This window comes from Prionailurus viverrinus, chromosome A3 (genome assembly GCF_022837055.1).
Source record: "Prionailurus viverrinus isolate Anna chromosome A3, UM_Priviv_1.0, whole genome shotgun sequence".
Classification (NCBI taxonomy): domain Eukaryota; kingdom Metazoa; phylum Chordata; class Mammalia; order Carnivora; family Felidae; genus Prionailurus; species Prionailurus viverrinus.
This window is the reverse complement of record NC_062563.1, coordinates 99,947,869-99,961,154: the sequence shown is the minus strand read 5'-3', so window position 1 is coordinate 99,961,154 and position 13,286 is coordinate 99,947,869. Positions and strand designations below refer to the sequence as shown.

Genomic DNA, 13,286 nt, shown 5'->3' with positions numbered 1-13,286 from the left:
TACCCATCACCCACCCTCCTGTCCCTCCCACCCCCATCAACCCTCAGTCTGTTCTCAGTTTTTAAGAGTCTCTTATGCTTTGGCTCTCTCCCACTCTAACCTCTTTTTTTTTTCCTTCCCCTCCTCCATGGGTTTCTGTTACGTTTCTCAGGATCCACATAAGAGTGAAAACATATGGTATCTGTCTTTCTCTGTATGGCTTATTTCACTTAGCATCACACTCTCCAGTTCCATCCACATTGCTACAAAGGGCCATATTTCATTCTTTCTCATTGCCACGTAGTACTCCATTGTGTATATAAACCACAATTTCTTTATCCATTCATCAGTAGATGGACATTTAGGCTCTTTCCATAATTTGGCTATTGTTGAGAGTGCTGCTATAAACATTGGGGTACAAGTGCCCCTATGCATCAGTACTCCTGTATCCCTTGGGTAAATTCCTAGCAGTGCTACTGCTGGGTCATAGGGTAGGTCTATTTTTAATTTTCTGAGGAACCTCCACACTGTTTTCCAGAGTGGCTGCACCAATTTGCATTCCCACCAACAGTGCAAGAGGGTTCCCGTTTCTCCACATCCTCTCCAGCATCTATAGTCTCCTAATTTGTTCATTGTGACCACTCTGACTGGCATGAGGTGATATCTGAGTGTGGTTTTAATTTGTATTTCCCTGATGAGGAGCGACGTTGAGCATCTTTTCATATGCCTGTTGGCCATCTGGATGTCTACTTTAGCTTCTCAGACTTTTCAAAGAAAACTGAAGAGGTGGGAATACTTCCAAACTCATTTTATGGATCCAACATCACCCTGACATTAGGGATCTAGCCTTGTTTTAAATAAGAATTAGAAATAATTTCTTAGGCCAGTTAGGTCTTCACTCCTATCTCCCAAATGATTGAGAGCTGCAGAAGGAAGGTGAGACCTGAATTGATCATGAAAGAAGAATTAATCAAGTATAGATACAGAGTGTGGAAAGTGGGGGACACACTTTTATTTCAGGCTCTGTCTCAAGCAATGCTATCCCTTCTGAGCCAAGAAGTGGCCACCTGTTAGTTATAACTTTTTATGAAGCAGTGTTTCCTTGGTACCTCAGTTCCTACTGCATACTGTCCTATCTTGTAGATTAGTTAACTTAACAATTTTGAATCCTAGTTTTCCAACGTACAAATCTCAAGTACTGCACCAGTCACATTGTCTAGTGCCACAGTCATTATTCTGCAGATTGCCCCCACCAAGCCCTGGGCTCTGGAGTGGAGAGCTCCTCAGAAACTTGCTGGCCATCCATTTGGGGCTCTGGAAAATAGGTACATTCCCATGTGAGGTCCAGTCATTCCTCCAAGACTATTGGGGAGACTAACAACACCTCTCTCACTGCTGGTGGTTCCCTGGTTTTGACTCTAGGAATCTTTTCTTTTCCATTCCCTTCTTTTTGGTCTCTTTGGCACTTATAGCTTTTAGTCATTTCTCTTCATTTTTTGAGGCATATCATTTAGCCTTTGAAACCTACCCTTTTTTTTAGGATCCTATCCCCTGGCTTAGCCAAAGTCTCTTGTTTCACTAAACTGGCACATCAAACCAGGGCAATTCAGGAAATATTCATGGAATCATAACACACCCAGGAATGTAAAAGAAGCTCGATTATTACTTAAGAAATACTAGAAGGGTTTTAACTGACCACAATTAAAAATCTACATACGTGGGGCGCTTGGGTGGCTCAGTCGGTTAGGCGGCCGACTTCGGCTCAGGTCATGATCTCACGGTCCGTGAGTTCGAGCCCCGCGTCGGGCTCTGTGCTGACAGCTCAGAGTCTGGAGCCTGTTTCAGATTCTGTGTCTCCCTCTCTCTGACCCTCCCCCATTCATGCTCTGTCTTCTCTGTCTCAAAAATAAATAAACGTTAAAAAAAATTTTATTTAAAAAAAATCTACATACATATATTTTAAAAAAATTTTTTTAAACGTTTACTCATGTTTTGATAGAGACAGAGCGTGAGTGGGGAAGAGGCAGAGAGAGAGGGAGACACAGAATCCAAAGCAAGCTCCAGGCTCTGAACTGACAGCACAGAGCCCAACATGGGGCTCTAACTCACAGACTGTGAGATCATGACCTGAGCTGAAGTCAGACGCTCAAATGACCGAGCTACCCAGGTGCCCCTACATATATTATTTTTTTATTTTTATTAAAAAAAATTTTTTTAATGTTTATTTATTCTTGAGAGATAGAGACAGAACATGAGCAGGGGAGGGGCAGAGAGAGACACACACACACACACACACAGAATCCGAAGCAGGCTCCAGGCTCTGAGCTGTCAGCACAGAGCCTGATGTGGGGCTCGAACCCATGCACCATGAGATCACGACCTGAGCTGAAGTCTGATACCTAACTGACTGAGCCACCTGGTGCCCAGAACATACATATTTTAACATAGAAACTGTAGTCCCTGGTCTGAGAGTTTATCTATAATTCATCATTATTTTATATTAAGAAAGATATTTTATCTCTCATGTGTACTAATCTTTAAACACTTCAAATTCAGAGAACACTTCATATTTGCATTTCAGACCATTCCAGCACAGTGCCTAGCACATAGGCATCCCAACATTGAATGTTTAGAACTATATTGCTGAGGGTGTTTGTGCATGAATGCCATTTCTATGCATATGTTTTAAAAACAGATGTGTAGAGCTGTTCTTACCTTAAAATTCTTCTGATAGGATTTATATTGAAATGCACGTTTTTGAAGATCATCTAGAACCAACTGCAGATCGTGCAACATGAGCTTTATTTTGTCTTGGTCAGCAGTAATATCTAAGATCTGTGGATCCTGTAAAATTAAGATAATTTTTGATTAGTCATTCCTACTTTTTCATATGGATCATTAAGTGAATTCATAAACACTTCCAAAAATATTTTTTCTAATTCTTTTCACTCTGATTTTTAGAAAATGTTAAAGTGGCTGTCTTTCTTGCATTTAAAAACAATATATGTACATCGTGAAAAGTATAAAAATGTATAAAGAAGTGTTATGGGGACACCATTGTTTTTCAATAGGACCTAGTATATTTTCCCTCTTCTACTTTCATTTCCTACACTTCAACAAGACTTCAGGTAAGGAGAGATGCACGCAATAGGGGAAAGAAGGAAGAGGACATGATCTAAGGGAAATTTTCTTTTTACAATAACAGAAATAGAAAGCCTTTGATTTCTGAGAGGTAGGAAGAGAGAAGATAAAGAATAAGTGGTCAGACGTAAGTTTTCTGCCTGACCTGTTGGGGTTGAAACTCTGTCCAGTGAATGGGAATGAAAAGGTTCAGATGCAAAGAAGAAGCACCTAACTAGGTTTGGGAGAATCTGAGAAATTGGGAGAATCTGAGAACTATTATAGCCATAGTTTGGGAGGCTAATTTCTGATTCAGTATGATACTGCACTCAAAAGGGCAACATGTTCTAGAAACAGCTAAGGGAAGTGTCCAGGCAGACGGGCCTTGTGTTGACACTCTGGTGTCTCCTAGCTTGGTCTGGCACATAGTGAATAATGAAGTTCTCATGTGCTTGAATCTAGTGATGGGAACTGCTACAAGGACTGGTGGACCAGAAGCAGTCTGAGGTCAGGATAAGAAGGTGATAGATCACTTGAGACTGTAGACTATGGTAGAAATGATGGACTACAGCAGCAGTGGTCAACATGGTACCTAAAGAACCAAGAAAGACCCTTAGCTAACAGCTGCCTGGGACAACCGGGCCCAGCCCAGCCAAACTGCACTGGAAGTCCTGTGGTCCAAAAGTAGGAAGAGAACTGGATGCCCCTTCCCTCCATCCACCAGGAGGAAATTCAGACTCCCACTTCTGGAGCAAGAGGTGGGAGATGCTGATAGCAGGGGTGAAGAAATGTCTGAGAGGCATTGTGAATTGAATTAAAATCTATCAAAAAGAGACCAAGCTAGAATGAAATGGACATTTCAAACTGAAATAAACTGAGTTATCATCAACTGTCACACTTAGGTTTTTTTCTCCAACTCCCTCCGTCAGCAGGAGTAGAGGTCTTGACAGCAAGATGGTGTCATTCATGAAAATAATAAAGTTGTAGTTCTTTGCTCAAGGGTGATAATGAATTCATTCCAAACCCTCTATGAAAGAAGCACTTGCTGAGAGAACCTCTGCTGTCACTTGTGTGTGTGTGCATCATGCATGATCACACAGAAGCACTTGCTGGCACTTGCTCTCTCTAGCAATCCACATGCATTTATATAGTTAACAGCAGACTAGCAACCATTGGAAGTAGAATGTCTAAGCTTGAATCCTGGTTTCTCCCTCTGTTATTTGTGTGACCCTGGGTAAGTTACTTAACCTGTCCCTGTTTTCTTCTCTATAAAAGGTAAATGATAAAACTTTATAAGTGCTCTGAGCATTAAATGAGTAAAACATGGAAACATATATAAGAATGTTCCAAGAGGCATTATTCATTATTGTCAAAAACTGTGAACAACCCCAATTTCCATCAACCATGGAATAATTGAATTGTGGCATAGAACGAAATACTATTTTTTTTTAATTTTTTTAATGTTTATTTATTTTTGAGAGAGACACAGAGCACGAGTGGGGAGGAGCAGAGAGAGAGGGAGACACAGAATCCGAAGCAGGCTCCAGGCCCCGAGCCATCAGCATGGAGCCTGACGCGGGGCTTGAACCCACAAACCGTGAGATCATGACCTGAGCCGAAGTTGGACGCTTAACCGACTGAGCCACCCAGGCGCCCCTGAAATACTATTTAGCAACAAAGGTAGATAAACTACATCTAGTCACAGCATCACAGATGAATCTTAGGACTGTAACAAAATCAAATAAAGGGCATACTGTATGATTCTATTTAATTGAAGTTCATAAACAGGCAAACTTGATTTATAGCATTAGAGTTGAGGGTAGTGGCTGCCTTTGGAAAGAAAGAAAGGGCTAGTGGTTAGAGGGCATCCTAAAGGTAGCAGTAACATTATGGTTCTTGACATGAGTAATGGATACTTGGGTGTGTTCCATTTTCTGATAATTCATGAAGTTGTAAAGTCATTACAGTTTTTTTTTTTCTAGTGAAAAATACAAGACTGTTTCCAGATAAAAATAAAAATGATAGCAAGTCCTTAGAATAATACCTGACACATAGTAAGCGCACAATAAATGTTAGCTACTTTTATGTTTCCATGTCAATATGTATAAGTGTATATCGTAATCTTTAATGTCTGCATTGTATTTCTTTGAGCAAATGTACCCTAACACATTTTCTTCCTCCTCTGTTGATGGACATTGAGATTTTCCCAGTTTTTCTTATTTGATTATAACTTTATCTGGTTTATACTTCTGTGATAAGATTTAGTGTATGTTAATAACAAAATAGTAGATCATTACAAAATTATATTTTCATGCGTGCTTCTGGTAAGAATCACCCAGAAATCTCTTAAAAATTCCCCTTGTATCTTTTGGGTAGTAAAATTGTTGCAAGTTAACCAAATATTCTTCATTATAATTTATCAATATACTATGCTTCCTCCTAAATGGGAATTTTCTAATATGTAGCAAAGCAAATTTTAAAATTGTGACAATAGCTACAAAATATGTTAAAAAGTTATAAAAGCACTCATTTCAAAATAATAAATACAAGTCAGGAAAAAGAAAATATATACACTTTACTTGCAATGTTCTGGAATTAATTCAGCACTTAGAGGTTCAGAAACACATTCAATTTTAAATAGCAGCTCAAAGACATTGTTACTTGGTTAAAATGAAACCACAAAAAAATAAAAGTTAAATTGGATTGAAATGAAATATGATCCTTAAATAGTTTAATTAAAATATAATAGTCAAATTTTACACAGATTATTTTTTTATTTTTACTTATTTAAAAAAATTTTTTTTAATGCTTATTTATTTGTTAAGAGAAAGATAGTGTATGTGAGTGGAGTAAGGACAGAGAGGAAGACAGAATCCGAAGCAGGCTCCAGGTTCTGAGCTGTCAGCACAGAGCCCGATGTGGGGCTCAAATTCACGGACTGCAAGATCATGACCCGAGCCGAAGTCAGACGCTTAACCGACTGAGCCACCCAGGCACCCCTCACAGATTATTTTTTTTTAAATCCTGCTTTAGTTTACCTGTGCGTGTAGCTTTACTTCATTCACTTCATTGGTTAGGTCTTCAAGATCTCTACCCAAATGCAGAGAAAACTGCTTAATGCTTGTTTCTCTGTCACCCACAGATTTATCAATGGCATTCCGAACTGCAACAATGGATGGCTTCATAGTAGCAAAAACAGCAAAGTCTTCAGGAGGTGTGGGAACCTGATACTGTTCAATGAGCTTGTACATTTGAATCACTACATTCCCTTCATCTTCAAGGCTCTCGATCTAAATAAACAGAAACACTAGTTGCTTATTAAATATATCAGAGTCCTATATTCCCTTTCAGTTTTATCTAATAGGAGATAGCCACTGTGCACTATGAACATCATAGCCAGCACCTGAGGCATATGCTTAACATTACGATCAAACTGGCTGAACCCTGCTGAGTGATAAATACAGTGATTGCTACAATACAGGTAGTCAGGCCCAGGAGGTAGGTTGTTCAGAGCTGAGCACAGTTAGTATTACTCTTATAAATGTTTATTTTCTCTCTCTCTCTCTCTCTCTCTCTCTCTCTCTCTTTTCTTGCCAAGCATTAAACAGTAAACAGTGCCAATATTTAGTTTTCAGAGACAGCATGTACCATCAGGGTGCTTAGTTGTAGCATTTGAGCTTCCAGACATGTGTGCTGAGCAGGGATTGTCCAGAGCAGCTCCTGAGGCGTGCACAGGTCATGGTTCTGACCGCGTGTTCCCCACTATCCTTTAATAAATACTTTTGCTACCTTCAACTGACTATTAAACATCTTCGCTTTGATGTCCCACCTTCAGTGGACAGTGCCTTTCCTAATTTTGTGGGAAGGGACTCTCCGGTTTTGGGGGAAGCCTTCTCTTTTCCACTCTGCCACATGGTTATACAGGGAGCAGCCATGTTTGGACAACTTGACCCAACCTCCTGGCCACAAGCTGAACCAAGCAGCACAAAACTGGGACTTCATGAACTGGGCTGAGTCTGCCCTCTCTCTGAACATGGGAAGAATTAGACAGTAGGTGTTGGCAGAGGCCATTTGTTTCCATGTAGAAACAAAGCATGTCGTTGACATGAGAACTGCAGAGAGGCTTTTAGAGAAATGGTTCCCAACCGTTAGCTTGAGATTCACAATCACCTTGCTCAACAGATTGCTGAGCCCTTCCCCTGAGCTTCTGATTCAGAAGATCTAGGGTGGAGCCTGAGAATATACATTTCTGAGTTTCCTGCTGATACTAATGCTGCTGATCTGGGCTCATCCCTCCAGAACCAGCATTCTAGAGAGAAGCAGAGATGAGAGATGGAAAGAGAAAGGCCTTTCTGGTTTATTTATGCTTCTCTAGTTCTAAGTTCCTATCCTCTTTTAAGGCTAGGCTCTATACATGCCTTTGGATTCCAGAAGATAACCCTGCAAACTTAGAATAAATGTTCTCATCTTTCCAAGCTAACTATGTGAGTTTTTGTTACTTACAACCCAAAGTTGAACGTCTTAATAACATCTTAAACAAGTAATAAATAGAACTAAGTTTCTGTACACCAAGATCTGTTCATCTTCCTATGTTTCCTATACTTGGCATAAACATATGCCCATGTTTCTCTGAGAGCGTCTTGGTTTACACTTAATATCCTGGCAGAATGATTAATAGTGCCTCATTCACTCTCAAAATTGGCCTGGTCAGACAGTGATTATGTGGCCTACCACACTCATACTGGTTAATGATACCTGTTCCCTGCAGAAAGATATCCAAGAGTGGTCATAGACTTCTCTTGCTGTCCCCACGTTCAGTTGCCCACTTAGTCCTTTCAATTCTACTAAGTAAATTTACTAGAATCCATTCCTTCTCTCCTATCCTTGAAAAATATAGCTTTAGCTACAATTTATCAGCTTTCTCTACCAAGCACCCTTTTTCCATCGTGTACCAATTGCCACATCCTGCTCTTGTCATGCTGCCTCAGGTCTTTGCACACAGTTTCCGTCTCCTTGGAATCCTACTTGAGTAGATGTATTCTAGGACATAGCTTGAATATGCCATCTTCCACAAAGCCTTCTGTGATTCATAGCCAAGAATGACCACAACTCCTCCCAGTCCTACAACAGTATCCTGTACCTATACATATTATATAATAATTATCTGCTTTCATTATAGACTCTGAGCTCCTTGAAGGCAGATTTACTCATTGTTGTAACCCCTGTCCTCTGTAAGTGGGTGTTCACTACACTTTCTGAATTCCAAAAAAAAGCTGTTCATGTATGGAGAACGTCTCCCTAAGGGAAACTGCCTCCCCAACACAACACCCAGAAATGCACACACAACTTGGTGGGGAGGACACAGTCTGGGTTTTCTGCATGGCGCATCAAGTCTCCTGTTCAGGAACAACAGAGTGAGAGCAATTTACCCTCTGCAATGTGATCCTAACTTCCTGTCATAGCTTATATAACAGGATGGAGGTGGGAAGCTGAATGCATTTAATAGACATTGAAAATTAATATTGGGGGGAGAGAGAGAGAGATTCTCTCTCTCTCTTGGTGGCTGGCTAGACTTGCAGTATGTAACTTGGGAGCTGCTGTCAGCCATGTTTGCTGCTGTGGGATGAAGAAGCAGAAGCAGCAAGTCTGTAGAGAAAGAGAAGCAGATCAGATCTTTAGAGAGATGCAGAAAGAAAGGCTGGAGAGAAAGAACTACCTGGATTTCCTACAGTCTTCTCATTACTGGTTCTGGTAAATTCCTAAGCCTACTTACCTTTTTGATGAAGGGGTAGGGTTCCATACTACTGAATCCTTAAATAGGGCCCCCTTGGCCTAAGCTAGCTCATTGAGGTTTAGTTATTTATCCAAAGCACCTTAATGACTACAAATTGACTACAAATTGGCATCTCTAGACTCCTGAGATAATATATATGTACATCTGAGGAAAAGCCACAATACCTGCCCTTTTGTGAAGATGAGCTTCTTTAAATGAGACACAAAATTGTTACATTTAAATTAGTGAATCACTGGGTTATACACCTGAAACTAATATAACATTGTGCGTCAACTCTACTTCAATATAAAAATAAATTCAAAAATGTCAAAAATGGTTACTTTTATGGGACCATGAAACAGCCTTTACTGTTAAGAATATGTAACAGACTATCTAGTGGTTAATGACTTATCTTACTCAGTGCACATTTTTTATTTGTAACATATCTTCAATTTCCAGATATTTAAGAAAATAATTTACCTCTATTTCAAATGTCAATTGATATGAATGAAAGCTTATGAAAAATGACAACTGAAATTAAATGCTAGGTTGCCTGTCACAGGGAAGATCCTGTGAGGAGGAAACCAAATTTCTAGAGAGAAAGAAATAAGGGAGACAAAGGTCTAAGTGTGTGTGTGAGAGAGAGAGAGAAAGAGAGAGAAAGAGCCAGTGAGCTGATCAACAAAAGAGTGTGTGTGTGTGTGTGTGTGTGTGTGTGTGTGTGTATGTGTGTGTGTGTGTGTGTGAGAGAGAGAGAGAGAGAGAGAGAGAGAGAGAGAGAGAGAGATACGACCCTCTCACCGGCACCACTTGAGTCCCATATCTACTCTTCTCTCCCAACTTCTACCTCCCTATGTAAGCTAGTTTGAATTGGGTTTTATTCCTAATGGTGAGGTTCTTGACTATCATGCAGATATGGGTTAAGGGTCAAGACTTCCATTATGACCAATATATAGATTACAATTCCATGATCATTGATCACAAAGAAGACTTGCAATAAACCATGATTGAGAGCACTGACTTTGCAGTCAGAGACCCAGAGCTGGGTAGACCCAGCTCTACCATGTAACAAGCTTTGTGATCTTGGACAATATAACCATTTTTAGTGTCTGTTTCCTCATCTATGGAATGAGAATAAAAATTATCTACACTTCTTAAGTTTTTGTGAGGATTAAAAATGTAATATATATTTAAAACATTAGTGCAATTCTTGACTAGTGGTGAGAGTTTGATCAGTGTTAGCTGCCATTATTGCTGTGATGTAGGGTATTCAATTATATTGTCTGAAAGTGTTCTAATATTTTGATAGCTGTTTGTTGACCTTCAGTCCCTCAATTTTTATTTGTTTTCCTTACCTACCACAAGGTCTGGAATGTTGAGTCATATAAAAATCAACCTACCCTTTCCTGAATTTCATCAAGAAATACTAAGCTGTTAACATATTCTATGGTGGTAGTTGGAACAAATTCAAGTTTATACTCTGCATCTTGTGCCTCAGAGATAATGGCATCCACTTTTTTCTTGCTTTGATGAGGAAGCATATAATTTAGCACCTAGGAAAGAAAAAGAAAATGTAAATCATAACTATTTAAATATTGCCACTTTAATAAATATTTTAAATAAATTCTAATTAAATTAGCAGATATTGGCTCTGTCTTCTGTCATTTACACTAGGGGTCAGCAGAGGCTTTCTGTAAGGATCAGATAGTAAATATTTTAGATTTGTACGACATACCATCTCTGTTACAATTACTCAACTCTGCCCTTGTAGTGAGAAAGCAACCATAGATAATACAAAAGCAAACTGTCATGGTTGTATGTACAAAACAGATGGTGGACTAGATTTACCCTGTGGGGTATGGTTTACCATTGTCTCACTGGAGGTATTTGAGAGTATTATAGGTATACCCTGGCTCCAAAGGAAGACATCAAAATTATTTCAGGATCAATACAAATTTCCTCACCTCTACAATTCACCAAAATATAATCAGATCTTTAGGGACAGTTTCAGAGCAGGAAATGATGTCCTAAACTTGACCTCAACCAGCATTCCCATGGGGACACTGAGCTGTTATAGTAATATCTCTTCTGCAGGAAGTGTTGAAATGCTCCAACAAAGAAAAACAGAATGGGGAATAAGAGGCTACTCTGAGGCCTGTAAGTGCCCTTCCTTCCCTCATCTGAAAGCCTACTATGCTTGGGACAGAGAGAATAAGAGACTTTTCTTAGATATTAAGGATGCTCAGTAGGTTATGTTAATTTTAAACATTTGCAATACTACAAAATAAAGATAGGCTATTTGTGGTGGAAAAATTTTAAAATAATTATACAGACTACAATTAAAGTGTTTCCTAGTTCATAATTACCTCCAAGCATCGCAAAGGTGATGGGATTAGTTTTTCTTTTAGCAGCTTTGTATCAATGAGCAGCAATCCTACATTTCTGGTGGGTCTTAGAGCTATTGCGTCCTTGTGCTGTCTGTGGTATTTTTCCAGTTGTTCTCCAAAAAACTTAACATCTACATGAAATTATAATATAAGGCATAAAATATATCATATCAAATTTTAAAGGGTTATTATGAATATGGTAAAAATAATTGCATTAATAAATTTACATACATATTTATAATGCTATTTTCCTAATGCAGAATTCCATGTATAACTTCAAAATGTTAATTCATAATGCTTTATATCTTATCTTATACTAAAAAAACTAATAGTCAATAATGTAAATATGTTTTATGGCTCCTATTAAGAGATGGAAGATAAAAATAATTTGTAACTGCATTAGAGGGTCTAGTCTGGAATGGACTGGATTTTTGAGTCAAGTTGGTTTGAAGTTGGGCTTACTGGAAGGGTTCTTCCACATGGCACCTCCATGTAAACTATTTTGAGGACATTTACAACAAAAGTTTAAAATACAAGAGATTGAGCATAGCTGAAGTTATCTCCATTCCTCTTCCCAACACCTGTCTGCCAACCCTGTTCGTACTTCATGGTTGAGGCGTTTGTTGATGTGAATCTGCCATACGCCACAGCTGCAGTTTGATAATCTTCCCATTTTCATTTTCTCCCTTCTCCAATCTATCTAGAACCACTGGAGGCCTGATTACCTTTGAATACAATTGTATCATACTGTTGGTCAAAAACAGCTCCTTCTAATACATATGCAATACTAAACTACTTTGCTTGTCTTTAAAAATCCTGTATGCTCTGAGCCTGTAAAAAATTAGCTAACTTTATATCCAAGTGCTTCTTCCACCTGAGTCAGAATGATTTCCTTACTATTCCCTGTTCTCTCTATATAACCCTTTTCCAAAAAGAAAAGGGTGTTGATTCTTGTCTTTACTCATGTCAACTCCTCTCCTGAATATAAGGGGAAGTTTGACATAGCATAAAGAACATGCAGTGTTAGAAAACCTAAACTCAAGTCTTTAACCCATATTTGGCTTTGTGTAAGTCACTTAATCTTTCTGAGCTTTAGCTTCCTTATAACACAAAAAGGGTCAACAATTATCTATCCTACTCATTTCAGAAGGTTTAGATGTGTGTATTTTTGAGAACTGACAAAATGAGATATCAAGTAATCTGAGAAGTCCTCTGGTAAGGAAACCTGTATGATGTTGCTTGGTCTAGTATTTTCCAAACTTATTTGAACACAGAGTCTTTTTTCATGGTATCATGTAATTATCGTTCAGAATAGTGATCCAAGCATTAGAAACAGAGTAGACTAGAACTGATTCAGGTGGAAAAGGAGAGATAACTCCTAAAATCCTAAGACGTTTAAAAAATGAAGAAACCCTATGAGTGTTGTTAGACTCTATTTGGAGAGTCAACACCAGAATAATGGGTACACCAGAAGAAAAGAGGAGGTAGAGAGGTTATTTAAAGAAATAATGGCTGCGAACTTCCCAAACCTGGAGTAGGAACTAGACATACAAATTCATGAAGCTAATAGGTCACCTTACTATCTCAATACAAAAAGACCATCTCCAAGACATATTATTACAAAACTTTCAAAAGTCAATGATAAAGAATCTTAAAGGCAGCCAGGGAAAAAAAGAAAGTAACCTACAAAGGAACTACTAGATTCATTAGACTATGAACAGAGTTCTCAGCAGAAACTCTACAGGCTGGGAGAGAATAGAATTATGTATTCAAGTATTTGAAAGACAAAAATTGCCAGCCAAGAATACTCTATCTAGCAAAGTTACCCTTCAGATATAAAGAAGAAATAAAGATCTAAGACAAATAAAAGTGAATGGAATTCATCACTACTAGACCTCCCTTACAAGAAATGTTGAAAGGAGCTTTTGTCTACCTGAAATGAAAAAATACATGAAACTTTGAGTAAGGTGATAAATAGAATCAGAAAACTGTAACTCTATTTTAGAATAGGGTGTTAAACAATTATA

At 38.6% G+C, this 13,286-nt stretch overlaps 1 protein-coding gene across 1 annotated transcript in view; it reads right to left on the bottom strand.

The window, feature by feature from the left end:
• Positions 1 to 13,286, bottom strand: part of DNAH6 (dynein axonemal heavy chain 6) — a 231,828-nt gene that overhangs the window by 169,336 nt on the left and 49,206 nt on the right. Inside the window, exons 13-16 of the mRNA XM_047854641.1 lie at positions 11,239 to 11,390; positions 10,273 to 10,425; positions 6,138 to 6,389; positions 2,695 to 2,823 (exon numbers count right to left, since the gene is read on the bottom strand). Of these exons, the coding sequence (XP_047710597.1) occupies positions 2,695 to 2,823; positions 6,138 to 6,389; positions 10,273 to 10,425; positions 11,239 to 11,390 (686 nt within the window). The remainder of the gene's footprint in view (positions 1 to 2,694; positions 2,824 to 6,137; positions 6,390 to 10,272; positions 10,426 to 11,238; positions 11,391 to 13,286) is intronic.